We start from the raw sequence: 27,810 nt of genomic DNA on the forward strand, positions 1-27,810 counted from the left end.
TTATTTGGTGGCGTCCCCATCAATGCCGGAGTTGACGGTGAAGTTTGGCGTCTCGTTGCCGGCCTCGCGCTCGTGGACATCAGAGCTAAGCAGGGAGCTGATGGGCCTGCAGGTCATAGTGGAGCTGTGACCAGCGATGGAGCCGCCGACGGAGAAGGCTGCAGGGACGAGACAGACAAGAGAGTCCTGATCAGAGATCCACTGAGCTGATCCACTTCTCATATGCTTCACAAAATCTTTCCAAGCATAAAATCCAGGTGCGAAAGTAAACGGGGATATCGAGCTGCTCTTTGACAACTACTTCTGTCTGTTTTCATGTGAACAAACAAGCACAATAATGTCTTGATGAAAGACAATCTGGACCTTTTTAGGATCCATTGCAACAGACGGTCCAATGCTTATTCGGACTTAAATATCTCAAACACAATTGGGGGTGTTGGCGTAAGATTTTCTACAAACATTTATGATCCCTGAACAATAAATCCCACTGATTTTGATGATCCTCTGACGTTTCGTGTAGCACCACCAGCAGGTCAAAGTTTTCACTTATCCAATGAAATTTCTTCAAAAGCTCATAAAGACATTCATGATTTATATAAACTTAAATGCCAAACTTTGGTGATTCCTTGACTTCATCACCACAATGTTCATTCAGTGCATTGTCTCAATATTTGGCGAAGACCAGATTATTTATTATCATCAGGTCAAACTTAGAATTTGTACAATACTTTAGCTTTCTTACCAAATACTTGCAAAACTGACATTCCTAGAATTCAACCAAACTTTGTTGGGCCACTCGTCTACCCGACCCCCTGAAGATCAGTACACAGACAACCTGCAAAAGTAACTAAAGCAGTTTGAGGGGATACATGCTTATATTTTTGTAGTTTGATTGACTGCTGCAGGAATAAATTCTAAAACCGGCGATGCCAACTTCTGGGACTGCCTACAAAAAAAAGGTTATCCCTGCACCACATTTGAAGCAAACTTTAAACAAACGTTTATGTGCAATGTTAAAATGAAGCCAGTTTTCTCCCAATTTTAAAATGTACAAGCACAATAAAACTACTTCACCCTCTATATTTCTTGATACATCAGGATCAACTGGTAGAGTTTAAACTTTCAAGTTACTTCTAGTCACATGTCCACCATGTCCTAATAAAGCCATAAAACCCGGATGCCGAACCGGTGTTGATACGGTGTATCATAAACCAGTAAGGCTATGGTGAATCCCATCAGACACAGGTAGCAAACAAGCTTTGCATGGAGTCATGAAGTCACCCATGTGAGATCATAAGTCCTGGCCACACATTTCCAAAAACTGGGCCATTACAAAATGTGTTGGGTAAAATATTTCTCAGATAATGTTTATGTATTTCAAAAAGAAAACAGACCTCAAATCTTTCACTTCTCTTTCATGTATTGAGCAACAAATCTTTTTTCTTGGATACTCCTCAAAGTCGTTAATATGATGAATTCATATTGCCTTGTGTAGGTAGACAGTACAGCAGCACACACATCATAAAAAATGTAAGGCGAGTAAATAAAAAGGAGAAGAGAAATACTATAGAGAGACAGAGAGAAGTCGTATTATCAGCGCTGCAGAGTAAACGGTCCTCTCTGTATTCACCTGATATAAATATGAATGCATGGTCAAATTATTCTTCAGGATTTATAGCAAATAGAAACAAAAAGGGAAGACACTGAACACAAAAGATCGTTTACAGTGAGCGCTACTGTGTGCACACACCCATTTTAACACTCTACAACATTATAAGACCTACTGTGTTTGAACGGGCGTTCAAATGTTTCTCACTTTAAAGAACTACTGTCAACCATCAACACTTACTTTGTGATTTTTTAATCCTCATTTATAACCTCAATCAAGCTGTATTATATAATAGTTTTATATAGTGAAGTATGAATAAGTGTAATGGTTTGTTTTGTCTTTCTCTGGCTGTTGATCCTCCATTGTGAGTCAGCAGTAATGAAAAGTACCTGGCTGCCGGGTCAAACACTTTAGGCTAGAGGGAGCCTGACTCAGAAATTGTAAGTTACTGATTTCCTGCATAAAAACGCAGCATACTTCCGTGAGTAGCTCCACCTGGGTAGACCAACCTCTGCGGACTGACGTAAAAAGCCTCACTCATTTTTAATTTTGCGCAAGAATGTCGCCACAGAGATCCTGTTTCTGGGCAAAACAACAAGTACAAGCACTTTCATTAGTGGGTCATGTGATCAATCACCATTGTTTTAACTCACTCTTTGATAGACGGACGGACGGACGGACGGACGGACAGATAGATAGATAGTAACTTAAAAGACAATTAAATAGATGAAAATGTTACGGAGTACAACTTTATGCAAAAATGCCAACAAAAAAAATGTAAGTCTGAATATTGACTGGTTTACTTCCATTTCATGCAGATGTAAAGTGAATAATTTTGGCTTTTGGACAAACATAAGACATCCGAAGTTGTTGTTGCAGTTTTCTGACATTTTAGAGACCAAATAATGAATCAATGAATCAAGAAAATGATCTGCAGATGAACAGATCTTGAAAACAATCAGTTGCAGCCCTGATCATTAGAGAGATAAATATGGGTTCTCAAAAGGAGAAAGTTGACCATCAAAAGAAATGTAGTTAATAAGGAAACTGTGTTTTAAGGTCCATTATCTCACAAAATATAACAAAACTATGTATATTTTCTTGTTATTAAAAAAGAAAATCATCAATGTCAGATGATGGCCAAAAATGTTTAAATGTTATTTTATGGTTGTGCTGGACTTTCACAAATATTTACTGAGAGTAACGTCCTCCAGATAGCATAAACAAGAGCTGATCTCCAGTGTTTCCTAGAATCCTCTGGCTTCTTGATTTGCCTCTCTCCTTCCTAAGCTTTCTCATCGCTCACCCTCCACCATCTCTCCCTCTCCCCCCTCCTCAGCTGTGGTGGGAGGGAAAAAGAGGAGTCATTTTTCTCCTCATTAACTTTCTGATTGGTTTCGGACTCCAATTTTTGCCCGTCTGCAGTTTGTCACCAATTCCAAACTGGCAGCCCAATCGTTAATACTAATGTTTGTGTAGCTAAGTGCACCCTGCTCTCAGCGGTCCACTTGTACAGCAATAACAGCATGTGGGTGGAGGTGAGCAGCGGCTGTGAATTAGCCCCTGTTCACTGTTAATTCTCTGCCTGTTCATCAGCAGGAAATCTATGATGTGTAATTAAAGGCTGAAAGCAACTGGACGTGTTAGTTTCACTGGAGACGCTAAATCACGACACACCGCTCGTACACATGTTCTTTGCTGCATCCGACTGTCCTTTGCTCTCCTGTTTAATACGGATTAATGTTGCTGAAAAACACCAGAAAGACTCATTCTCAATTAGCCGTCGAGCACCTGTCAATGACACTAAGGCTGCACAATAAACAATTTACTTTTATTGTCAATTGCATTTTCTGTTAATTTTTAGATTTATCCATTCTGTGTTTGGTCCAAATATCAGAAAACAGAATATTCAGATGTTATGCTGAAAAAGAAAAGAATGAAGAAAAGCAGCGACATAATACGCCGCTTTATTTGCATGGAAGAATTCAAAACTTATTTTTGTTGTAAATTCATTTTCTTTTGATGGATTAGTTAATTAATTCATTGTTTAAGTTGTGAACAAAAAATAAAATGAATATGGCAAATTTGTTAGCAAACAATTGCCTTTTTACACATCCAGAAGTTATGGAACAACATTAGGGTTTATTCCGTCGTGTTTCAGGACAATATTTTTGGCTTTTTTCTAATCTTTGACTTTTATTTAGACTAAATTAAATTACATGAATGAAACCATTTGTCACCTGTCAACAACTCAAAGACATCTGAGACATGACAATGGGCCCAAACTAGACCAGCCACTGGTTTAACCTTTAACTAATTGTATTTTATAAACTGCTCATGTTTTTTCACTTAATTATGAAGGAACTGTTGATTGCTCAATGTAATGGCAATAGTGGCACATGTGCCATGAAATTTGCCCAGAAAATAGTTTTGTTGCCGTAGCAAATGGGCTACAGCTGCATTTTGTTGTGCAACCCTGTGTTTAACAATGACAATAAATTATCCCTAAATCCTTGAATAATGACACCATTGGTTCCCTATAAACCTCGCTTTCACTTTGCACGTCTGTCTGCAACTTGGTACGATATCCCGATAAACAAAGGCTCCAATTACGGCACAAAGGAAGTGCAGCAACAATTGTGCAACCAAAACAGGAAGTTTTCCATGCAAAGTTTTGTTTTCCCCGGTAGCTATCCCCAGCTACCAAAGAATATCAATGTAAGCCCTTTGAAGTTATGGTGGAACAACCGAAGTAAGTGTACAACAAAACGCGATGTGTCCTGCGTTGTTTGTAGTTGCTAGGCTAATGAAGTGGGACTGAAATGTAGTGGTGTAGAATAGGGATGCAAACAATTAATCGATTATCGATTAATTGTCGATAAGAAATTACTCGATTAAAATAAATGAATTGCAATTAATTGCGTTTTGAACACGTAATTCCCCGCCAGTCCACGTGAGGGCGCGCTTGACGCCAGACGTACTTGACGCACATGCGCGAACACAAGCGAAGCAGGGCTGTGGTGACAACAAGAAGACAAACAGGAAGCGGGAGACTGGCAGCAGTGTTTCCCACACATTGACGAGACTATGGCGCACCGCCATAGTCTAACTTAGACCGCCAAAGTCTCGATGTTCGCCCAAAATTATTTCATCAAGGCAAATGGCCTTAACTAGCGGCTCTAATGGTAGGCCTAAACAGGAAGGCAGCAGCGCTTATTGTAAGGGGAAATCCTTGCGGCTGGTGTGGCTCATCAACGTTCTGTTTTCCCCCGTCGCCATGGCAAGGCTTCCCCCGCCGCCATGGCAAGGCGTCCTCCGCGCCGACCCCCCCTCAGCTGGCGAGTTTGACGGCGCGTATAGCCCCGTTCACATACGTCGCTACTCGCCCGTCACTCGCTTTCTCTGAATTCTACTCGCTGGCAAAAGAAATTCACTGCCGCCGACGGCTAGTTTCAAGCGGCAACTCTCTGTGGAACTCTCTGTTGACGTCAACTGTCAATCATCTCTATTCTACATTATGATTGGTACTCGCTTCACTCGCATTGCAGAAAGTTATTTTATCTCCGTCCCCACCCACATCGCATCGCCTGTCCTGGCCACATTACTAGAACACATTCACATTCATTGACAGTTGTCGTTCAGAGATGGGCGAGTGGCGACGTATGTGAACGAGGCTTCAGTCAAAATCAAAACACCAAGGAAGGCTGAGGAATAGTCACCTACTTATATTAATAATAATAATAATAATAATAATAATAATAATAATAATAATAATAATAATAATAAACTAATAGTATAATTATTCAGCACTGTGTTTTAGTCATTTTTGTTTTCATCTTTTCTTGAATGCTTAAACTCCTCAACCCCATTTAGTATGTCAACATTTGGATCAGAACCAGCAGTTTGTAAGAAATTGGTCAGGAAACGATATGTCATATTTTGGTTCTCAAAATTCCCCAAATGGATGCATTAAAATTAAATTATTCAAAATATGATTTGCATTTTTCTTTATATCATAAGGAAGTTAGCATTTTATGTTACGTATACAGTAGATGGAACCTATTCAGAGGGAAATTCAGCTTCTCAGAAGAATTGCCGCTTATCAATTAATTGATCATCGATCGATAAGATGAAACAACTATCGATTAATGAATTACTCGATAATTTGCATCCCTAGTGTAGAAGTATAAAGCAGCATAAAATGGTACTCAAATACTCAAGTCATATACAAGAACTTGGGTAAAAGTCACTTAATTTCCACTGCCAATTGCTTTTTGGGAACAAAACGCCTAGCAGACAAATTCCTCACAATATGAAGTTGATTGTTTTTTGGAACCTACCTCATCAACGACATGGTTAAGCTTTTATAGCAGGACTCACACTTTGAAGACAACACAGACGGTTATATGAGATATTTCAGTTAATAGCGCTTATAGCACAATTGTGCTGATATTGTCCGGGACAGCTGTGAGTAGCTAACTGCACTTTTCTCTTTGCGAACCCCACACCATAAAAAGAGAAGCTCTTGTGTAATACAGAGTATTTTTTCAGGTTCAGACTGTACTAAAATAGCTTGTAACAGGACAAACCGAACCGGCTGGTGATGTTAAAAGAGAGTTTATTCTGCTGAATGAACTTTTGCCCTTTTCCCAGTCACTCAGCACTCGATATAAGATTCCCAAACTCTTAAACAGTCTTTGTGTGGAATAACAAAAGGAAGCTTTTTTAACCTCCCACTTGTCCCGTTCAGGAGGGAGGGAGGGAGTGAATGAAGGTGCAATCATTTCTGCTGCTGCCAAAGAGGGGAACAAAAGCCCCGATGTGAGAGGAGATGGTAATTCAGTCTAATGCAGCAGGGATAAGCTCTCTCTGTGGGTTTCATACTCTACACTCATCCACCGTACACAAGGGTCATAGGGGTAGATAACACTTAAGTAAACACACACACGCACACATACACACACACACACACACACACACACGCACACGCACACGCACACGCACACATACACACACACACACACACACACACGCACACACACACACACACACACACACACACACACACAACACACACACACACACACACACACACACACACACACACACACACACTGCTTCTGCTTTAAACTGGTAGTGATTTGAGTTACTGAAGTATCTGGAAGAACAACTGCTATATTCACTTAGAAATTAAAAATATTAAAAATCAATCCAGACGAACAATTGCAGTGGTAATCATTTTACATGAATGCGTTAGATGTTATAAATCAGTAACTCAGGATATATACATTTAATGGCTTCTCAGTTTACTTGTCAAAAGCCAACTTATAACAACTATTCACAAATTCAGAAATAAACTGACAGTAAAATTATGAATATGTAGTCATGGTGTTATTATTATGCTTATTTTAGGGGTTGCAACTAATGATTATTTTCAATAATATATCCAATCAACATGCAGATTAATGGATATTGAAAAGTGACATAGTTAAATGTCCTTTTTTGTCTCGCCAACACTCTAAAACCAAAAGATATTTGATTTAAATGATATAAAACAGAAACTACAAGTACCGACTTGTGGTTGTATGCCTAAGCCAACCAGTCAAGATGAAGCTCCACGTCTGTCCAAAATCTCATCACTTCAAAATTGTATCCAATCAGACATTTGTATGAAATTGTCATAACTAACATTTGAATTCTTGAGTTTTGGCCAGAAATCACTAGTTAGTCCTCAGTAATGCTCTCAATAATGGAGGCTGTTACAGCTGCTGATCAATACTTGGATTCAACAATCATATATGGGTGTAATGTTCGGGTGTCCATATATATTTGGTCATATAGTGTATAAAAACATAGTCATTGAAAATACCAATTTAATTGTTTTGTCTTTTTAAATGAGTAAAATGAAGCCGGTGAGAAAGTTTGACAAAATAATCTTAACTTTTAACCATGTCTCACAGTCTAATCGACGAAGTGTGAAAATATTCAACCCACAACCTGTGAGTTACCAAAGACCAATCACCTGTGTGAATTTGTCAGTGCTGTCCAGGGACGAGAGCACTTAGTGGAGGTTATCATCACAGGAACAAAAATTCAATCTTAAGAATGAAGAGTTGCCTGTCATGACAAGGTTGGCCTGGGATTAAATGGCTCCCATTAAAATGATACGAGCTGTGTCTAAAAAAAATAAAAAAAATCGTCCCTGGCCATTTCGAGAGGATCCCAGGGGTGTCCAACTGAGGACGACCCTTGTAGAGATGGACGTTCCCCTCTCCAGAAACGATATGGGCGTCTGGCTTCTCATCATGAGGCCAGCAGCCGGACTTAATGGCCCAGAAAACTCAGTCAAAGAGCAGACAGGCTTTAAATACTGAGCACTGAACAGTGGAGGCTCATGTCACTCAGCTGATGTTCACACCGCAGACCTTCACCCTCAGTTTCAAATCATTGCGCATATACAACATTTTCTTCAATGACTCCTAATTCTGCAAACCTTTTTATTATGTAACCGATCTGATGACAATATGAAGTCCCAGCCATGCCAAAAAGATGAGATGTCAATTGTTTTCTGTTTCTTATGTGCACTAAATTAACTATGACATCTTAGATAGGCTACTAATTAATGGCTTTACCAAATACACTATGTTATGGACGAAACCTACTTCCTGCATGGACTATGTTTCTACATTTCTTTCTAGTCGATTAAGTTGTTAATCTGTACTGCATTTAAATAGCAGAGAAGGTCATTTAAAACAGAGAGCTTTGAGCTTTAAAGGGATAGTTCGGAATTTTGGACATAAGACCTATTTTCCAAGTGAGCCGGTGTGTTCGAGACGTCTGGAGATGTTTTCAAGAAATTTCATTCAGTTCTTCTAGTTGCCTTGTTCGCTTATGCTATAGCTAGCGCAAGTCGATGGTTCTAGTTAGACAGGCATTAAAAACAGTCTTGCCCACTCCACAGTGCACCCGAGGCAAATCAATTAAAACACTATACTGTCGATGTACATATCTGTGTTGATAGAATAATATTTGAAACAAAACTAACCTCGCATCGCATTAATCATCCATTTTTTGAGGAACTAGTTTCTAGTTTCCGTTGGACTCAAAACTCTAAGACGCGCCGCCCGAAATACTGCCCGTAAATAGGCAATCGAACCGGGCCGAACTGTCGGTACTTATACCCCCAAGGCTGGCTGAAAAGCCCTCGGAGCTCACTCAAACACCGGGCAGCCCACGGCCACGGGAAGCCACAATTACGCACCGCGAACCCGGACCACTGCTCCGTCCGGAAAACCGTAAACCCTCGGACGCGTTGCGGGGGATTCACTCCTGGCACCACCAGTCTCCGTTTGTTCGGTCCCGGTTCTCAGCTCCAGCGGGGGCTATCTCGGTCTCCACAGACGCTCGTTCACGTTCTGCCCTTTGAGCATCCCTCTCCCGCAATTCTTCCTCTGTATATTCAGGTTCGTACAGGTACGGTTGGGTTTGGGTGGAAAAAAACTCCTCATCAGAGTCTTCAAAAGTTTCAGTATATTCTCCAAAAGTGTCCATTTCTGTGAGATTGAAGAAACTAGCACTGCAGGCTACTCTGCGTCTGTAGCAATGACAGCAGGTAAACAAACTATTATAGAACCGGTAACTTATAAGTGCTAGGTAATATCACTCCGCCGCTGCCATAGCCTACTAGGAAGTATGACACGCTGCTGCTGCTGCTGAGACATAAATCCTTAAAAATGCAAGGTTGGTTTTATTTCAAACATTCTATCAACACACATATGTACATCGATAGTCTGCCGTTACAATGGATTTGCCTCGGGTGCACTGTGGAGTGGGCAAGACTGTTTTTAATGCCTGTCTAGCTAGAACCATTGACTTGCGCTAGCCATAGCATAAGCGAACTCGGCTACTAGAAGAACTGAATGAAATTTCTTGAAAACGTCCAGACGTCTCAAACACACCGGCTCACTTGGAAAATAGGTCTTATGTCCAAAATTCCGAACTATCCCTTTAAGGGTTAGGGTTTCCTGGTGAACTATCTGATAGTTGTTGAGGTACTTCAGTCTGGACCAAAGTGATCCATGCAGGCTCATCCCTAACTTGTTTTTGGGCATAATTTAAGTAAAACATTTTTGACAGCATCTAATTAGTGTGAAATGAAGGAAAGGATCATCCAAACTGGTATTTTCAGTTGCTGTGTGAACTAAGAATCTCATTTGATTTCATACACTAAGGTTTTAAAAAACAAAACAACCAAATGCATTTTTCACGTACAATTCTTCAAATTCTTCTTCAAATCTTAAATATTGCCACTGCTGGTTAAACGAACGCCACAAGTGCCGACACTGATCAGTGACCGCTGCTCTTACAGTAAGCCTGCTACTGAAGCCTGAGCTACAACTAATTTCAAGCCACATCAAACAACTTCATCAGAGAAGGAAATTAAGAGTCAAATAATAGCGTTTGCATTATGGTGAATAGGAGCTACTCATTTCATCATGTGTGTTAGTTTAATCTTCCACGTATTTCTCATTCTTTCATCTCACAGATGAAGAGCTGACGATTGTTCGGATCAGTGTAGTCTGTTTTGCAGTCATTACGGGGGTCAGAAAACACTTAAACGCTCATTATTGGTTTGCTATGGAGCTGAAGAGTGCGGTGGGCCGACAAGGGCTGACAGAAGGCGTCGGTGTCGGGGTCAAAGGCTAATTAAGCAGAGAGGAACCTTTGCTCCTGCTTTGTTAACCAATCTGTCCCCGATGAAGATGACTGCCGGGGAGGCGTGACACAGCCTTCGTGCCTATGCTAAATCTCCATTTCGGCTACTGTGCCCCATCAACTCACAAAATGGCCTGTCAGTCTATCATTGGGTTTCTTGACGTGCTCCGTCGAAAAGTTATGGATATGCAATAATGAGCTGAGGCGGCCCGATCAATATTTGTGGGACTTTTCTATCATTACGCTTTAAACAAGAGATTCATTGTGAGTCGACAGGGTAAGAAAAATGCCAAAGTAAAGGACACAGGAAGAGTGAAATATATTGCTATAGAAAGAAGGACGCCTCCCGCGGGTGCTAAAGCTGCCATATGTGTTTACCCAAGTCGCTCAGCTGTTTCAGAGAGCTGCCAAGGCAACGCCATTCGTCAATCCACGCTGAGCCGCCAACGCCGCTGCTCAAAACGACGCAAGCAAAGTGACTACAAGAGCACGATTAGGTAGGAAAGCACTGGAACTAACACAATTGTTTTAATCAGAGAAAACCACATCCACTTTAAGTGTGTGTGGAGATGTGAGAGAGTCAAGTATTTTACATGCAGATTACATTTAGATGCTGTGCAGTAAACCTGTGTTGAATCTGGTGATGTAAGAATAATAACTATATTATGTTATGTTTTTATTTAATTTGGACAGACATTTGTCTGAATTAAAGCACAAAACATCTCCAGTAAAATTACTCCACGTAATCTCAATTGTACATGTATTTGTTTACATGCAGGCTCCACTTTTGTCAACCTAGAAAATTAACAAATAAGATATCACAATTAAAAAACATAATCTTACTTGGAATTAGAACTACTTCAGTTAAATTGCTGTTAATTGCCGTATTATATAATTCCACCATATTTTCATGTAAATACATTGTCACCTGTAAGTGTCAACATTTAGAATTCTGAATTTCAGAATGAACTCTTCTGTTATTTGGATTTAAATGTCTGGACAGTAAGTAAAGAGAGATAAGCTTACATCATTAAAAATATGCAGCTTTCAAGCAAAGTTCTCTCATTTGAATAATTTGCATTTACAGAAACAATTTGTACCTCACAAATACCTCAGACTAAAAAATAAGAGATGTCCCGCCACTTCTGGTGGACCATCATGGGACCGTACTAAGGTCCGTCAGGGAACACTGGAAGGGGAGGGACTTTGTCTTTCTATACGATAGAAGAGACGTTAATAGAATCACTTTCATTTCCTTTCAGGTCCCTCAAAGCTGGACAGTGTGAGAGGGTAAGTGAGAGGGAGAAATAGAGTGAGGGGAAGAGGACATAAACTACACAGCCCCGGCCATTTAATGTCTGTACAGCCCCAGGCCCGTGTTAATGGAGGTGTTGTACAACACATTACAACGGTGCTTGTGCCCTGAGCAGACAATTACACCGGTATTTAGCCCATCCGTGAGCCCCAGAGGCTATCAGGGCACTTAGCAGCACAGCATGCTGACAATCTGACAGGCCACACAGGACCCTTCCACTGTAACCAAGAGCCAAAAGACACACTCAATCAGCCACACATTCATTGAGGCCCTCCGGGGCCCGACGGGTCCTCCAGCAGGGTCACTTTCTCTGCTGCTGCCTCTTACTTACTGGTAATCGCCTCATTATCTCGTGTCATTTTCTGAAATACTGCAAAGACATTTGGATATTTTCTCAGTTTTATTAGCCTGCCATAGACAGAGAGGAAGAGTTCAGAAGTTCAGAACATCGATCTTTTTAAACTGCAACATCAGCTTGAAGGATGTGGGGTTTGTTTACTGGACTTTATTTGAAAAAAGGTGATATAAAGTACTAAACTGTGCAGTCTGTTTGGCGCCACATTTTCTCGTACATTGCAGCAGAATATTTTTTCATGGTTTCACAGTGAAAATATTGCTCAAATACATTTCCCATGTACATGTTTTCTATTTCACGTCCAATGTTAACATCGAGAAGGCATTTCTTTAAAGCAATCACAACAGTAATAACCAAAACAAATTCAAGCAGGGGCGTGAAACCCAGTCGGGATTGTTTAGGATTAGGATTTAACTTCAAATCTGCCAAATTTTGGTATTTGGATACTTGAAGGTACTACAACTTGATATGAGTCGTAAAAGAACGTTTTGATATACGGTATTAATTGTCAAGACAAAAACATTACAGTGCAAATCCATTGAGCCTTTCCTAGGTAGTGAAACACCACAGAGTTTATGTACAGAGGTGAGTGATGTTCTCAGCATGTTAGTGACCAAAGGAAATGAACTCTTGCTGCTACATGACATGAAACAGCACTTCCTTAGAAAAGGTCACCTCTTGGGTTAGAAGTACCAATTTGTTTTGGGTTTAATAAATCCAAAAGAGTGAGAGGTCTTTCTGACGTTTCCAGAATGAGTGTGACCTCGAGGGTGTGTGTGTGTGTTGGAAGGGACTTCCTTAACTGTTTGTGTGTGTGTGTGTGTGTGTGTGTGTGTGTGTGTGTGTGTGTGTGTGTGTGTGTGTGTGTGTGTGTGTGTGTGTGTGTGTGTGAGAGAGAGAGAGTGCGTGGGTGTGAGTTTGAAGTAATCTGATCTGAAAGCAGGCAAGTCCCATTTTACACACGAAACAAAGAAACTTACTGATACCAATCTCTCTGTCGTTTTTTTTTTTCACTCCCTGTTTTTTTTCCAGAAAAGTCGGAGAACCTGAAACGACAGACTTTATACGCAGTAACTCACTTTGTTGTACAGTACAGTATAGATTGAAGCAAGAAAAAATCAATAGAATATCATCTAGAAAGATAGTAATGGATTTCTAACTTAATGGGCTCACACAGGTCTATCGATTAGCAGGATTAACATCTGCAATACCTCAACAATCTGATTTGCATTTAAATTACAGTACGCTCCGTGCTGACACCAATATAACAAAACAGACAAACGTATAGCCAGTGCAGTGGCGCTCGGTTTTTGAGGTCTGACATTAGTATAAATCTTCTTTAAAAAAAAAAAAAACAAAGTAGTATGTGAAAGGAAAAGTTGCTGTGCTGACAAACTTTCAGCAGTTTTTTTAAAAAAAAAAGTCTCGACAAGGACGAAAAAGAAAGAACATAAACACCGACAGACTCGGCTTGAGCTGTCTCCTGTAAGACTGAAACAGCCATAACTCTTTTGGGGCAGCTCATCTGAGCCTCCTCGTGAGGAAGTGAGGCGGGTGTGGAGAAACAGTGTGTGTGTCTCTGTGTGGGTATATATGGAGGATGGGGGGTGGTGGTGGTGGTGGTGGTGGCAGTGTGAGGTGAGATGTTGGGAGGGCAGCGAGGTGGGGTGGGAGTTTGATGGACTGTGCTGTCAACTCCCGCTCTGCGATTTACGGCGGCGGGGCTGCTGACGAGCGCGGGGCAGTAAACAGGCCGGCCGGGGGCGTATTTCACAGAGAGCTGGCTTTTATGAAGAACACCAGGACGGCTCTACCCACAGCTCCGCCCGGCCCGCCGTGACGGATGGAGAAAGACGCATGACAAGCTTCATCATTGTTTGTAAATCTTAACTGTTCCCGCTCACTAACTCCAGAAGGCAATTTTGCGGAGACAGCGGGGCCCGTGGAGGGGGAGTGCGGAGAGGGGGGAGGAGGAGGCGAGGAGGAGAAAGGACAGCGTGGCACTCCTGAAGGTTATTTGGATCTCTGTATTTGGCCAACTGATTAGCCCTATCCTGGGAGGGAGATAAATCTGACGGGGCGCTGTTTGGCAGCCAGGTAGAAGGGGAGGGCAGGTAGGCTCACAGCTCACTGCTATATCCTTCTCATGGATGATCCGGAGGTTCACGACATATTTGGTGAAAGCGAAACAATTCAAGGATTAAAAAGGAGATGTAGCTGAATTTTGACGTGCTATAGCAAAGGTTCATTCCTCACTTAAGCCGTTTTTAGGGAAATCCGGCTACAACATTTCATAATCGATTAATCTGCAAATTATTCTGTGGATTCATCTAGTTCTTTAATCGTTAAATGTCACAATTTCCCAGAGCCCAATCTTCTTCTTTTTTTTAAATTTTATTCCAATCAACAGTCCAGAATTGAGTGATGAGTTGCTTCATCAATGTGGACAGAATCATTTAAAATTATTTTTTTCGCCCAGCAAAAACGCCAAAAAATGTATCAAGCTACTCAAATGTAAATATCTACATTTTTCTGTCTTCTTTGATAGTTAACTAAATATTTTAGGCGGTATTGGACTGATATTCAGACAAAACATCTTTTTGATTAATCAAAATCTACAGATTAATAATGAATTAATATTGAATCAATAATTACTTTTAGCCCTAGTTTATAACCCCAAAAGGTATTTAGATAACGATAATATTTGGTAATGTTGCATAAAAATGTTGCTATTGAATTAATTAGTAAACAAATTGCTTCCATGTCACTCTGGATAAGAGCAGCTAAAATCAACATAAAATACAGTAATTCAGACTGTAATAAATCAGCAGACCAAAAAAAAAGTAAAAAAAAAAAGCCACAGAACCTTTTTGCAGTCACATTACAGAAGATAAAAGTTAATTATGTGATGCTCACAAGAACAACATGCTTATAACCCTGCAGAGTGATTTAAACTCGGCTGATAAGATATGACTTAGCCTTGGGACAACTTCAAGGACACAGTGCAGGAGTTGCATACGCACACACGAACACACCCTAGAGTCAAGGGATCGGACTAGCTTCAAAATCATTTCCCACACAACATCTTAAACACAGAACCTCTAATAAAACAATAGGGTTCATATTCAGTCGATGGAAGCCTCCTGTTTAAATATGACACACACCTGCAGTTGATTTGGCAGCGGTTGTACAGAATAAAAGGCCTAATCAAGCCTCCAACAAACAGAAACAAAACAGAATTGGAAAGGAAAAATGTATTTCTACAGTAAAAAGACTTTTCTCTATCATGTCTGAAATATTTCCTTTCCTGATCAAGATTTTTCTGCCTAATAAATATTCTAATCAATGCCAAATATGTGGTAGTGGGCCTTAAGTCTGTTTAATGCAGTTTGAATTAACACATAAGTGGCATTATTCAAAACAAATGGTATCCCCAAGCATCCTAATGTTGTAAAAATAAAGCTTTTGGGAGTGTCCAATGTTAGAGTAATTTTGGTATAATATTTCTGACCTGTTTTACAATAAACATATAAAAAGGACACTCCCTGGCGACAGACTTGATTACTTTTAGATGCTCGACACACTCTTTGTCACTGTCCTGTTGTGTACTATTTTTCATTGTAATTTATACATCTTTTTGGTGAAGTTGTTTTATCACGAGTGAGGTTTTCAATTTTCTTCACAAACCGTATATCTATGCCAGGAAAATTATTTGTAAAAAACGCTGATTTACATGGTTAGTTTCTCTGAGGTTGGACCACCCGTGGAGAGTGTTGTTATCTTGTAATGGAGCATGGAGATTCACAGCAGGAGGCTGACGTGGGACCCTCACAGGAAACGGACAGGTGAAAGTCATAAACAAATACAGGTAAAAAAAAGGGCGATGCGGGGGTCTTTAGGTTTGTGATGCTGGTGGTGTCAGCAGTCTATTTCACTAAAGGAAGGATGTTGATTTTGTGGTAATGACACTCATCCCCCATGTCTTATATGAATTAATAATAATGTAAAATAATAATAATAATATAACATCCTCTTTTAATTCCTGAAAATAATTGGGCTGGTTGTTCTAGTTCTGTGCTAGGTTGGTCAAAATTTTTAATTTGATTTTTTTAACATCATTTAAATATAATAAATTATAGTTAGATAATGAGAGGAAATAAAGCTTGATTTCACACAATTAAGGCTTCATAACTGAAAAGTATCTCTGCACACTTGAGTATGTGGCAAGTGCTTGTGTGTCGGAGGTAAAGCGACAAAACTCCAGCGTAGTGTCTCGTTTGGTGCTGGTTTCAGTGCTACAGTGTTTCCGTCCATAGCTTTTGTATGAACAAGGTTCAAAGATACAATTAGCCAATCAGAAGCCAACAAAAAATAGGACTATCGTGAAATGGAGTACAGTTTTCTCGAAAACATCACACAAATAGAAAATCATAAACTGGAATCTTTAAATTTCATGGCGTAATGACATAAACACAGCATTAAAACAACCCCAGACTGTCGTAACTGACTGTTGTGAATTTCCCCGCCGTGGGACTAATAAAGGATTATCTTATCTTATCTGTCCCATTAGGGCAAACACGACAGCACATGCAACCCATACTGTACATGAGCATGTTTACTCGTAAACGTACCTGCAAATCCCGAGTGACAACCATTCGTGAAAGAGGATGCCAGATCAGTGAACTGTGTTCGCAACACACTTTTGAAACGGGCTTCTACATGCACCAAAGATGGAGAGAGAAAGTGCGTCTCAATTTAAAACGTATTTATTCTTCCTGTGGTGCACTAAAACAAAACGATTTTAATTGTCAGAAATGTTCCGTATGAAAATCTTTCCTCTTTTCTCACTCTCATCGTGCACTTACATGCATTCCTTGTGAAGTTCCACAAATACTTACTGAACGTATTATGCAATGCATGCAATCTGATTTACCCACATAGCGACTGAGAAATGCAGAAGATCCAAGCAGCCATGCTCAGCTGAGATTCCCATCTGAGATTGGTGGTGTGGAGTGCCAGAAATCAGAATCACGATAAACAAAAACGCAGCTGCACCGTCGGGAAATCGATTACTTTTTCAGCTACAGCTGCAAATTATAGCCAAAAGAAGTGCGTTTTTAAATTCTGTGATTTACTTTAAATGAGAAATGTATTTTATGCACCTTCTGTCTTCCAAAAGACAACATTAAGGTGAGTAGGTGGAAAAGTGAAACACGTGAATTTAACTTGGGACAGATCAAATATAAGTAAACAATGCCATGTTTGAAGTAAAGTAAAAAAGTAAGTAGAGTAAAAGTAAAAAAGCTTCACTTTAGACTAATTTCATCTTATACATTTTATGGCACATTTGACTTGAGTGCAGCCCTCCCTTGAATGTACTTAACCACACAGTGGATAAAGTCTGGGTAAAACTTTATGGGGCCTGAGAAGAGAGAGAGATTGTGTGTGTGTGTGTGTGTGTGTGTGTGTGTGTGTGTGTGTGTGTGTGTGTGTGTGAGAGAGAGAGAGAGAGAGAGTTTCTGTGTGTCACTCACAGGCTGCCATGGTCTCAGAGCAGTTGTTGTTGTTGTCGTCCGGGCTGAAGAGGGGCGGCACACAGGTGGTGGAGCCCAGGCCCTGGGTCAGGTAGGTGGCTGCTGGATAGTAGGAATGCATGCGGTACTGAGAGGACATGTTGTGAGTGGACAGGCGGTCATCACCATGTGGCATCTGCATCATACAAGACGACACAAAAACACAAAAAAGAGAAACAATTGCTATCTTTGCTTCAGCTTAGATGACATGGCAAGTTGCAGCTGATCAAGATGAGTGACAAATGCTGGAGCTAAAATGTCAACCATTCTGGCTTAAAAGGTCTTTGCTTGCGGTCATTCACTGTGAGGCTACATTATATTTTTTCAAGGAGGAATAACCAAATCAGGACTTAATCTTTGCAAGAAAATGGTTTATTTCTTCTTATTTTCTTTTATAAAAGAGGGACTTAAACCTTTATTTACATTAGCTACATGGTATTTGCTCATGCATACTAATCCCAACACCACCCATAGATACTGATGCATTCTCCGATCTACATTTGACATTTTAAAAAACAACATACACACCATTGTTGTATGACACATATTTGATTGTCCAAATCCGCCATTGGATAGTCATAGGCAACGCTTTACAACCTAATCTGCCAGGTAGAAATACAGAGATAGAATAATATATGACAGAGAATTAGTCGTGTTTGAGTTCACATGTCGGTGGCTTGTTCTAAGAATGGGCTGCAACACGCAGCGCTGGCTTTCTCCAGTCCTCTGAAAACTTTAAAACGAGCTGTCTACTCAGCAGCAAGGCCGCCTCACGCAGGGTTTTCAATTTCGCTTTTATGGAATTTGATTTCTGTCAGCCTGTAATATGTCACCCGTATTGTCCACACCATCAATTCCTCGACAGCTTTATAAACCGTTATTTAAGCTACACTCAGCTCTTGTATTAGGCCGTGAAAAATACAATAGAGATTGGACTAGTCTTGAAAGTGCACTAAGCTTACGGTTTGCAGGACACATACGGCGGCAAACAAAACTGTCTTAGTGAAAGTTGCTTACAGAAAGGGTTTACATCCAGTCCATCCACAGAGAGTTACTCGCACAGCAGACCATGTGATGCTGGATAAGCAGTTTATAAACCTTTTTCAGTGTATACTGGTGAGGTGAATACTATTTTAACTAGTCAAACTATAGCTTCAAACTAAGTTATCTAATCAGTGTCACATGACAGATGTACTTCTGCTGTACTGCCAGGTTCAGACTTCACAATATTTTGGTCTTTGGCTAGGATGTCAGATTAGGTGATTAGGTCATAAAATCTTGCTGTGACAGACCCCACTTGATCCCCGACCAATCATCGCTTGCTGTCTTTCACGGCCTGTGGTGCGAAGGATCGAAGAATGTAAACAAACTATGGCGTCCAAAGCTAAGCCCTGGTAATGAAACTAGCTTTGTTCGGAAAAGCCAAAAAAAAAAGAAAAACAGAAACAAAAGTTTCTCAGAGCAGCACCAGCAACCTCCTTTCTCTTTAAGTTCAAGATGTTTACAGTTGAAGAGTGTTCCCGAAGGCCTGCATGTCTCTGGTGAGGCTATTATCGCATTATTATAGGGCTATTATCGGGCTGATATTGTGTTCTCAACATACACTGTATATCTGTCCATAAGAATTCAGTACAGGATGTTTTATCCAGTGTGCAACTTTGGATTCAGTTTGCTAAATAATCCATCAAATAGGTGCTGTTCTGAAAAGCTCTTGTGGCTGTTACTTATATTCCTGCACCCCTTTTGTTTCCCATACACACCCGCCTCCTGACAGGAGTTGGATCTAAAAATCCTCGCTTGACACCCAGAATGATTGTGCATCGACTGTAACCTCATAGATAGGTTAATGTTTTAAGATAATGGGGAATGCAAGTGAGAGGTCAAAGCTAGAGGACCCTCTCATAAAGTACTATTCTCTACTTGGTTGGGTCTCGCTGAACAAGTCAGGTAACACTATCAGGAAATACCTCTAAAGTGACTATTACTACTATTCTCCTTTCTGTGTTCAAGCAGCCAAAGGCCAAACCAATAACCAGTTCCCTGGGAGTTGTTCATCATTTCAGATATGCTACACTACACAGTCAGGCTATGGGATTTAAACATAACACCCTTTCAGTACTTGAGCTCCACAGTAATGTTGTTTTGTATGTTGACACATTGCCTTTTGTTTTCTTTTAGATTACTTCTCGCTGTTATAAAATGTATTGAGAACCTTCATTTTAATGGCCTGGGAGCCACGGCTTAGTGGCTTACAATAATAAAAAAAAAAATTTTTTCTGTCCCCCACTGTATCACAATCATACTGGACATCGATCCCACAACCAAGATGGCGTGTACTGTTACACAGCTAGTATCAGAGCTGGTGGTGAATTATTTGCAGCATATCTGCATCTTGAGGAACTCAAGAGGTTTTAGTTTCTCCACTGAGATAGATTCTAAGAGGCTTTCTGCACAAGCAGGAGTCTGGCTGTCAGATTCATAGATGAACTGATGATAACTTGATTCAACCTCAGGACCTCTGTTTCGAAATGCATTGTCACGGCACAGAACATTGGTTGGTAAACAAATTGCCTTGAGGGAAAATGCTACCACACATCTGCAGTCCTTCCTCTATAATCACCGGCTTACTTGCTGACTCCTGGGGGGGCTTCCTTACCTCCCTGAGAGGGCCTGTCTTCTTATCTGGCACCATCTCCTGTCTGGAAGCTCTACACCACCCTTATATTATCATCATCCACCTGCATGACAGCCAAGCACCACTGAGTGCACAGGAGAGAAGGTAGATGGCCTTCCACTGATAAAGACCATGTGTTTCCTTGTGGGTTTTCATTTAGTAGCGTGAAGAGCTCAAGACCTGTAGATCACTATATTATGATACACTATTGTTTTGATTGGTGATGATTTAAAGCAAATGTATATTTAATTTAAATGACATTTACATCAACAGTTGCAGAGGTTGGCAAAGGGAAAAAACTGCTAACCTGAATCTTCTGCAGACAATCGACTGTAATTGCAAAATGTCAAGTAATTGGTACAAAAACTTGATTGATTATGCACCGATCAATTGAGATCTTGCAAGAAGTCAGCAGTGTTCAGAACTGGAGGCTATCATCTGATAAAAACACAAATACAGCCGTAACATATTTATATGAATAAACATCCATTATGGCACTCTCTATTTCTAACTAATAGCTGGGTATCAGGCACAGCACAGAAAGAAACCAGCATGAGGGTCTTCCAGCGCAAAACAAGTGATAATGTTGAAGGTGCAAAAGCCATTTAAATAACAAAATTAGCTTTGATTCTATCATTCTTAAAAATATGTAAAGTAGAATTTCACCACATGATATGATGGAGAAAAGAGCAGCACCTTCATAAACTCATTCAATGAGAGAAAAGACATCACAGCTCTCTGGATAGTGCAGAAAGACCACAGTGATAAGTGCAAATATGGAGACAAAATCAAAATTGAGTAACTCAAGGATAATAACTTCAGCTGGGGATGCAAGAATCGGAGTATAAGCCATTAAATTGTGGAGGTTTAGGACAGGTAAAGGAGACACAAGATATGTTTTTAACCAGTAAAAAGAAACATGATAATTATTTAAATTCGGATATTATTATTTTATTTCTAAAGAAATATTCTATCACCTTTTAGTTACAAAGTGTGCAATTGTGTTTGTGGCACAATTCAATCTCATCTTCAGAAAATCGGCTCTCCATTCAAATACCCCAAAAAAAGTAGTCCCTGAATTTGAATAACCGTAGCACGTCGCCCCCTTAACCTGACAACTTCACTAAAAATATCATAAATCACAAAGGAGGATGGCTAAATTATGCTAAAGAGTGCTAACTGATTACCATTAATGTGCTCACTTTCTCCTTCAAGCGCTGAGGCATAGCGGTTTGTTCTTCTGCCGACAGACAATACCATTAACCTTTGCAATTCAGGCTCTGCTGTGCGCCGGCAGGTTAGCGGAGGCAGTGACCCCAAAACTAGATGTTGCCATTGGGGGAACGGCGGCGGCGGCGGGGGGGAAGGAGTGGACAAATGTTGTTAATAAAAAAAAAAAACACTTCATCTGAGATCACTGGAGAGTTATAGATCCAATCTGCTCTAAGCACAAGCTCATCTCATTTGACACAATAGAGATACATTTAAGCATAAATCAGGTTGGATATACAGATGGGTGAATGAGGGACCGTGTGTGTGTGTGTGTGTGTGTGTGTGTGTGTGTGTGTGTGTGTGTGTGTGTGTCGGTGGGATGCTGGGCACTGTCTCCCTGATGTGTCCTACGTTATACCGTAAGTGCAGACATTAAAACATACACTCTCATCCAGTTCCAAGGAAAACAAAGAAATAAAAAACTTTATATGAATCACTAACCGACGCAAAGAAAATTAACTTCTAGTGTCTACAAGGTTCATATCAAAGTGACGCTTCCTCACTTTTTTTATTTAAAATGTAATTTGCTTTATTTTTGTATTCTGTAAGTCTGTTGTTTTGTATACCAGGTCATATGCATTTTATTACTATTCATTTGACAAGAAAATAAAACGATTTTGTTAATCAATCTATTCTTACTGATAATGTAATATTCCCTCCCTTCCTCGCTCTCTCTGTCTCTCGACCACACACACAGCAGGTACCCATGGTACCGACACATCATTCACCTGCAAAATTCATATTCAAACTGAAATATCTTTAAATTCATCAATATCGAATCGAAAATCGAATCCAATCGGGACCTTGTGTATCAGAATCAAAAACATTTGTGAAATCAGAAGCGATACCCAGCCCGAGAGGAGAACGCCTTGCTCGTGGACACATCAGCAGTCATTGCTCAGGCAGATGATGCCCAGATGTTAAATACAGGCTGGCACTCACAAGGGTGCTCCTCTAACTTTACATAAATAACAATCAATGCCGTAATATTTTCAAGGTGGATTAAAACCCCAAAGGAGTTTCAAAAGCATGTTGTAATATGCATTGAAGAGACAAATGATTTTTATGTGAAAGAAGCAACTAAAATTTGGTGCTACTTTCTTCCTGTGTACACACAGTTGAACACGCTGTCTAACATGAGTTTCATATTACTGTGACAAGTAATCTGATTAGGTAACAGAAAGTAAGCCTTGTTCATGCTGAGGTGATTCGTAGTTAAGCAGCTTATCTCCCGTTTCTGTGGCATGAAGCAGCTCAGATATGAAGTTCCCCCTCCCACACACACACACACACACACACACACACACACACACACACACACACACACACACATTTGCCATGTTGTACTAGTCCAGTGGTTAAAACCGTCCCTTGAGGCAAGTTAAACATCTTGCAGGTAATCAACACCTGTATGTGAAACACCTACGAAGAGTCTTTCAAGGAGAGTTTGACTCTTAGTGATAAACAGTAGGCTGGTCATTGTTAGTTACCTGGTATTGCTGGTAATTGTAAAGGTTGCCATAGTAGGTGGGGTAGCGTGACGGCTGGTAGAAGTTGTAGTAGGAAGTTTCCAGCAGCAGGTCTGATGGTCCCTCAGTATGAGTTCGAGCACCTTCGGACAGGCCGGGGGACAGTGCTGAGCGACTGCCTGGAAAAACACATTGAGGAAAGACACCAAATAAGATTAGTAAAGATAAGTTTGGAGGTTAAAGCAGAATGTTTGTGGCTGGATTTTAGATCATCATTGCATCTGAAATATGGATTTGAGGATTACATGCATGTGCTAATTGTAGTTCAAAACTTGGATTAAAAAGTACATTTGTAAAACGAGTCATGTTTTCATGAATTATGTAGAAAACATCAGATATAGTACAGACCTTGGCTTGCAGTAGATCTTTGGATCAATCATTTAACAGGAAAAGAAGCCTTGAATTGTACATGATTTTTCTACTCAATCTGCCTCAGTTCAAATAACTATCAACAGCACCATCTGCAGGTGGAAGGTGTCTCTGACGTCAAAATCACACCACACCACGCCATCACAATTCAGCAATGTGGCATGGCCTGTCAGGACAAATATGACCATCATCATCATCATCATCATCATCATCATCATCATCATCATCATCATTACTCATTACTAGTGTTGCTTTCATTAACGGAAATTACGATGAAATATCGTCGTCAACAAACCTTAATCACGTGATGAAAACGAGACGAGACGCGAAAATGCTGGTCATGTGATAACATATTTGGTTGGTAAAATAAATATGTTCTTAATTCAAATCAGAGCGTCTTCTGTGTCTGGAATGGATGTATTCTTGAGTCTATAAGGTAACAATAATATAATAATAATAAGATAACCTTGTTTAAATTGTGAAATGGGTTTGGCTAAATACAATCTTTGTCTAAAACTAGACTAAATGTCATCAGTTTTCGTCGATTAAAACTAGACTAAAATAGTCATGGAAAATTCAGACTTTTAGTCGACTGAAACTTGACTAGACTAAAAATAGAATGAACATGACTAAAAGTAATAAAAACTAAAATGATAGCTTGACTAAAACTAAAAGTAAAACAGGCCGCCAAAAACAACACTACTCATTACTCATTATCCGTTGTTCTTTCCTTATCAACAAGGTCACATCCTTCTCAGGCAGACCCTGATCTTTCAGTCAAACACAAAGAAGACACTGTGCACCACCGAAGCCAAAGATAATGACATTTTGTTGTCCCTGTTCTGGTTCTTGTCATCAGTGAATCACAGAGTGCTCGACTCCTTTTTCCAGCTCAGTCTTTTCCTCTCTGTTGCCAAGCCAGAGACTTAAAGTTCACTCTCGCATAAAAACAAAGCAGAAGATGTGAGCAGCCTTGACCACAGTCATATTCCACCTCCTAAAGTTTGCTATCAGGCCGACAGGGAACACGATATCTGTGTCTGTCTCCACCACCGCCAAGATGCCCTTTCATATTGCTGCCACTACAATCATCTTTAATTTTCACTTACTTTCCCAGTTTGTGAAAGGTGTCTATGAAAGTGTTCTTGTCCTGTGATTTTTTTTCATGTTTTATTGTTTAAAAATATTGAATAACAGTGGACTGAACAAAAATTGCTCTTTAAAACTGAAATACATTTTGGTATGAACTCATTGACATTTTCTCTACAAGAAACTGTAAAAGAAATTAACTATAATAATTAACAGATAAACTGATAAAAAACAATCTTCAGAAATTATAATTAAGTCAATTTTAAAGATGTAGGAGAATTTGTAGTTCAGAAAAAAAATGAAAAGTTCAAAAGTGAAATTATGCAAAAACATTTTAAAGATAAGAGAATGGATATCCAGACACTGGATATCTGGGGGGGGGGGGGGGGGGGGGGGGGTTACACAAGAGGCACAGATGTAAAGAGCCATCCCGTAAAGGCAGATTTATATCTAAGTACTTTGTTAAAGGGAGTTTTACATGTAGATCCTTTACATCATGCAGAAACATGGTGTGAACTCATCATTTATCCCAGTCTCATGGCAGTTTGTGAAATAGTCATGAAATCTCATCTATTGGTTTCGTGCACAGGGACACAATTTATCATTTTTTTTGCATTGCTCAGCATGAAAACAATGTCAATGGAAAGTTAACTGGGATCCTTTTTCATGGTGGACACACCAAGTAAATGAATGTGACTGTGCAATGGCCAGAGCTAGTGACGTAGTAAATAATATTGAGAAAGACTACTTAAGGGGGAATGCGGATGTGTTCAACAACACAGGATTTTCAACCACATCACCATACATCGGACTTAGGCATTCACTGCTTAATAACCAGGTTATGTTCATTATTTAAGAGGCACATTAGCTGCATGATTGGAGACTGTTTAGTCTTCTGTAAATTAAGTGACTGGACTAGAGTAAGGGTGTTTGAACAAGTCTCCAAAAAAAATGTATTAGATCGTTGCAGCTGATTCAGAAGCTGCTGCTCAAATCCTCACAAAGACCACAGTTGTGTCTGAAATCACTCACTATTACCGAAATCGCCATTCTGTAGTGCTGTCTGAATGTATAGTGAGAATTATTACACCCTGTATTATAGTGGACTCAAAGTATCGACCAATTCATCTTGAAAAGTAGTGTACAACTACCAACTAACCGAGCACTATATACCATCATGCATTGCACTGAAGGGAAAATAACAGATGGATGAGAGCAACGAGAGCAGCATGTTCGAGACAGATCCATGAGTTGTGGCATGACAACAATACATCTTAAAAGAATCACTTGACACTGCCTGACTTCAAGTTCAAGTTAGTCCTCAATAGTAACATTTCTGTGAAGATCTCAGTGTGATGTCTTTCAAAATCTGTCAAATGGATGTTTTTTGTACAGCTTCAGCTGAGTTTCCCACGCTGAATATACAAATGTGAATCTCATGAAATATTTTCCCATACTTTCCAGAGCTGTTGTTTGTACACAACAACTCACCTGTTCTGCTGTTGCCTACGTTGGTAGTGTGACACATGAGGACAGGACATGCAATAACTCACCTGTGACAGCAAGAGAAGAGGTGGAGGTACTGGTTGGTGTTGGGGATTGTCCCTCCACAGAGAACAAGCAGTCTGCTCCAGCTTCATTCTTCACCATCACCTCAGGGCCAGACAGAGTCACCGGACTACAAATCCCAAGCTCCTCTTCCTGAGCCTGCTGCCGTCTCAGGGCGACCTGGAGGGGAGGAAAAGAATACCCTTATCTGCTTATGACTTCGCAGAACATACTCATCTGCTTGACAAAGAAAATGCTACATAATAAGAAAAATAATAACAATAATAATACAAAATTAGTAAATCATTGTGATGGTTTATTGTTATCTCATGGATATGGAATTTGTTCTGCAGTATCTTTGTCCTTTTACCAACATGTGTTATAATCATTTATGTCACTTATTGTTTTCTTATTCCCAAAACAAATCCGTCTACGTATTATAGGACTGAAGTCATATTCATGTCATGTTATAGCTGTATCCACCAATACAACGCTGCAAATTAGAATCATTCATCATAGATGTGAAAAATTAAATATATTACTTGTGATATAAATTACAAAACACTTTTTTGTAATTTCATTTGTAGCCAAACTGATGCAAGCCATCAATAGGCAAATTCTACTTACTCACGCTACCAATGTACTGCTTATTGTTAGAGCTAAAGCGGAAATTATTAATACATTTGTGCATAGACAGAAAAAAATGTTATTTTAATGTTCATGAAAGCCCTAGTTAGATCCTTGTTTGAACTCTTATTCCATAATTATTTTTATTTTATTTTTTATTTTTTGGTTGTTTTGTGACTGATGTAACTTGGCTGCTGTCAAATTTACATGAGGATAAATAAAGTAGGCCAACCATATATTTATATATCCTGGCCTATGTATCTATACATGAGGGTGTTTGCTCCATGCCAGAGTTCTAAAATATATCATTAGTGTAACATAAAAATACAATCACAAAAATATCAATATACCAATCATATCATAACAGCTATCAATGAGCCTTCCCAAAGATGGCTTAATAATGCAACATGTTACCGCCAAACCATCATACAAATCATACAAACTATCATTATGCAAATGACAAAACAGCAATTGTAGCTGCTCTATAAACTGTAGGCGACCTCTTAATAGCTAACATGTTTGGCGTGCGTCTGCTGAAAGCACCAAATGTCACAATATACTACTCAAACACCCCGAAAAACACACGTTATTAACCGTTTAAAGAATCCTAAACTAACTATCCCTAAACTAAGCTAGCTAGCATGCTGGGTTGACATTTCAGGTGACGTTGTTAGTACACAAATTAACAGGAAAAAACAACTAAAGGAAACTCATCAACGGCAAGTAAAAAAGTATAGCAACATTAATCTAAATATTTATTAAACAACCACATATTGTATTCGTGTTTCACTTAGTAAAAAAACAATTTGGTTTTACGCCAAATCCTAACGTTTAAAATTGATATTTTCAGCTCAGCTCAAGCTAACGTTAGCAGCGCGCTAATCGGTCCAAAAAAAAAATAAATAAACAATATTACCTGGGCCGCCATGACTCTCTGCCTCTCGGCTATCAGTTTACATTTGGGACACTGGCAGTCCCTCCAGTTGCAGAAACGCTTGTGTCCCTTCAGAGGAGACACGTAGCCGTGGTTCCTACAGCGGGAGCACTTGGGCATCCTCGGGGGTTTCTGGCCTTTGGAGCGGGAGGGAGATCCGGGACAGTCCAGCACCTGCTTGCTCTGTTTGTCCTTGCTCAT

The 27,810-nt window shown here is 39.9% G+C and overlaps 1 protein-coding gene across 1 annotated transcript; it reads right to left on the reverse strand.

Annotated features, from left to right (window-relative positions):
- dmrt1 (doublesex and mab-3 related transcription factor 1) lies at window positions 1-27,810 on the reverse strand (the record flags this gene model as incomplete). Its single annotated transcript, XM_084025718.1, has 5 exons — window positions 1-158; window positions 17,529-17,703; window positions 23,004-23,161; window positions 26,054-26,228; window positions 27,592-27,810. 5 exons carry the CDS (start codon window positions 27,808-27,810, stop codon window positions 1-3), a joined length of 885 nt encoding a protein of 294 aa, XP_083881844.1.

Source organism: Eutrigla gurnardus (genome assembly GCF_963514095.1).
Source record: "Eutrigla gurnardus genome assembly, chromosome: 13".
In the NCBI taxonomy this organism is placed as follows: domain Eukaryota; kingdom Metazoa; phylum Chordata; class Actinopteri; order Perciformes; family Triglidae; genus Eutrigla; species Eutrigla gurnardus.